Raw genomic sequence first — 2,589 nt, 5'->3', positions numbered from 1 at the left:
TCCAGCCAGTTCTTTATCCACTGTCTTACGTCAGTTTAGCAGCAGCAGCATGGAATATGCTCTCAAAGACATTCTTTAGTGTTAATGCAAAGACTAAAGGTAGTTTTAATTGTCAAGCTTTCTGCACAGTGAGATATTTCAAAACACTAGTTAACATAAGTAGAAGCCTCTGTCCAACATCCACTCCTCACTTTTGAAAGGCTGGAGAGTGAGAATGGGAAAATGACTGCGGAGGGGTCAATCTCGTAAGAGGTGAAAAATTACCTTGTATGCGAGACAGCATCACTAAGACTGTAAGCGCTGTTCTCCCTCGTTAGAGGATTGGAGGCTGGTTGACTCTTGCTGTGAATATCCAGACTCAGTGAAGACTCGGTCTTTCGGTCCATGTGGCTCTCTTTTTCTAATGTCCTGTCTGCAATGGAGACCACTTCACTGGAGCTGTGCCACAGTGGTGCCACCTTCTCCTTTGCGAGCCCTGTTCGGGGAGATGTTGCTGCTCCCAGGGAGGCAGTGCTGCCATGGCTAGGTCCGTAGGAAGTGGTATCTATGCCACTATCAGCTGATGTTCCTTGAAGGTAGTTGTAGCTGTTCAGCTCGGATTCGGTGCGCTCTCCGCTGTCATACCATTTCTCATCGCTGTGAGCACTGGAGGCATTGCTGGAGAGAGTATTGCTGCTGGAATGGCTGGAGTAGTGGCTGTCAGACTAGAGAAGAAACAACAGTCAAAAAAAAAAAACCCTCGAAGGTTAATTTAAGAATTATGGCAACAAAGAGGAGGAGGAAATAAATGGTTACAAAAGTCACCATTGCGCATCGGCGCTCTTGGAACTTGAGGTTTTGGATAGATACATTCAAGAGACAAACTCTAGAAATGCCATTCCAGCACAACGCATGTGCACCGTCCTGGGTGCACATAAAAGGCTTCCCTATGGATCTGTCTTAACACTTCAGGGAAAGCCAACGTTTATTGTGTTTTGTCCCAAAATACTTCGCACTCTTTCAAGTACAGTTCTGCTCAGCCAGTCCAATGAAACTGGCTGAGCAGTGTAAGATTTGATTTGGTTTATAACTACCGTAATTAAAAGATATTCTAAGCTCCAACGTTTTAGAACATGAAACATAAAACTAATCCACAGAAGGTGAACATATTACTTTAACAATCCAACTGTCTGTCAGAAGGTTAAAGTAGGGCAAAATAACCAGTGCTCTTCCTGCCACTTTGTAGTAGGGTGTATTTCATCCTCAGCAGGAGCACCCTTTGCAAATAACCACTGAAATGCCATTTAACTAATCTGAAACTGTTTTCCAAAAGGCAAAATTGGAAGAAAGGAGGTTTTAAGGCAATGCTTTGAAACTGTCCCATCCCGGCACGCCCGTGTGTGGCTGGTTTGTATGTTCTGTCCTTGGTTACAGCCAGCTGTTACGAAGAAACGGAACACCCTCAATTCCACAGTGGACACTGATGGAATATCCCATTACAGGAAGAATTTCTTGCCATACAGTCATCATCATTTAGTAGCGTTAGGGTATTTATACCCATGTGAATTCCTTCATTTTGGTTTCCACAGACAAATTCTGTAGATGCTCTGATCAGAACTGAAGCAGTTTTTCAGTAGGCAGTGAACTTGCTTGGTGACCAGATGGCCCAGGAATAAGGGAAGGGATGGAAAGGAGACTTAGAACCCTCTTTCCTATTTGTTTATGTGTGGACTTTTACCAAACAGGCATGGGAAGAGATCCCAGCCAAATATGAAAGATTAGATACAGCTTCTATTTTCACTGGAAAAGGAGGAAAATAGGTAAGAGATGCATACTGAGAGCAAGAAATTTCAGCATCCATGTTTCTGATTACACAAGAATTGACAGAAAAACAAGAGGAGTATTAAGTTGATCTGGACTCCTAGTTATCTCCAATTAAAGTTACAGCTCTTCATTAGGAAGTGCATCACACCCCCCGTCCATCTGTCTACACAATAAAGATTTAGTTCAACAATGACTAAATGAGAAGAATGCAAGCATTAACAATTGCAGTGCTACACTTCACACGCAAGCTAATGAGTTATGTATTACATCATTATATGGTCAAACACATCTCATGGAAAACAGGTCAATCTAAATAGCTAGTTTGTGCTCCTAAGAACACAAAGACAGGTGTGGGTTTGGGTTTTTTTCTTAATAATAATGATGTGTTGTTATGAATTAATAACCTAAAAGCAACAACTGCCAGCTGTACTGAAAGACGAATGCTGGTAAGCGGGAATAAATAACAGGAACCAATTTAAGACCTTCTCACACCTAAATAAATGCAATTAATACTTTCGGTATAATCATGCAACACAGCTCTGTATTTAAGCTGATTGTACAACTAAATAAAACCGAAGTCATATAGCTTAGTGGTTAATTTAAAGTTTAAAGGGTGGAGTTTTTTTGAGTCTTGTGACTTAGATAATTTTCAACACATTTTAAGTTTATATTACTGCATTTATCTCTCTGTGTAAATCAGGAAGTGACAGTCTCCAAAAGAGTGTGAATATCTAACTCTGCAGAGACAGAAAGGCAGAATTTACCACTGAGACACTAAACTAAACT

At 41.1% G+C, this 2,589-nt stretch overlaps 1 protein-coding gene across 1 annotated transcript in view; it reads right to left on the bottom strand.

The window, feature by feature from the left end:
* Nucleotides 1-264: 264 nt before the first annotated feature.
* The window catches only part of SIPA1L1 (signal-induced proliferation-associated 1 like 1), a gene marked incomplete at its 3' end in the record, with an annotated part of 46,785 nt that continues 44,460 nt past the window's right edge, over nt 265-2,589 (bottom strand). Inside the window, exon 13 of the mRNA XM_010161522.1 lies at nt 265-704. Within this exon, the coding sequence (XP_010159824.1) occupies nt 265-704 (440 nt within the window). The remainder of the gene's footprint in view (nt 705-2,589) is intronic.

This window comes from Eurypyga helias, unplaced genomic scaffold (assembly GCF_000690775.1).
Source record: "Eurypyga helias isolate BGI_N326 unplaced genomic scaffold, ASM69077v1 scaffold11871, whole genome shotgun sequence".
Lineage (NCBI taxonomy): Eukaryota > Metazoa > Chordata > Aves > Eurypygiformes > Eurypygidae > Eurypyga > Eurypyga helias.
The sequence above is the reverse complement of the archived record's forward strand: the minus strand, read 5'-3'. Positions and strand labels throughout refer to the sequence as shown.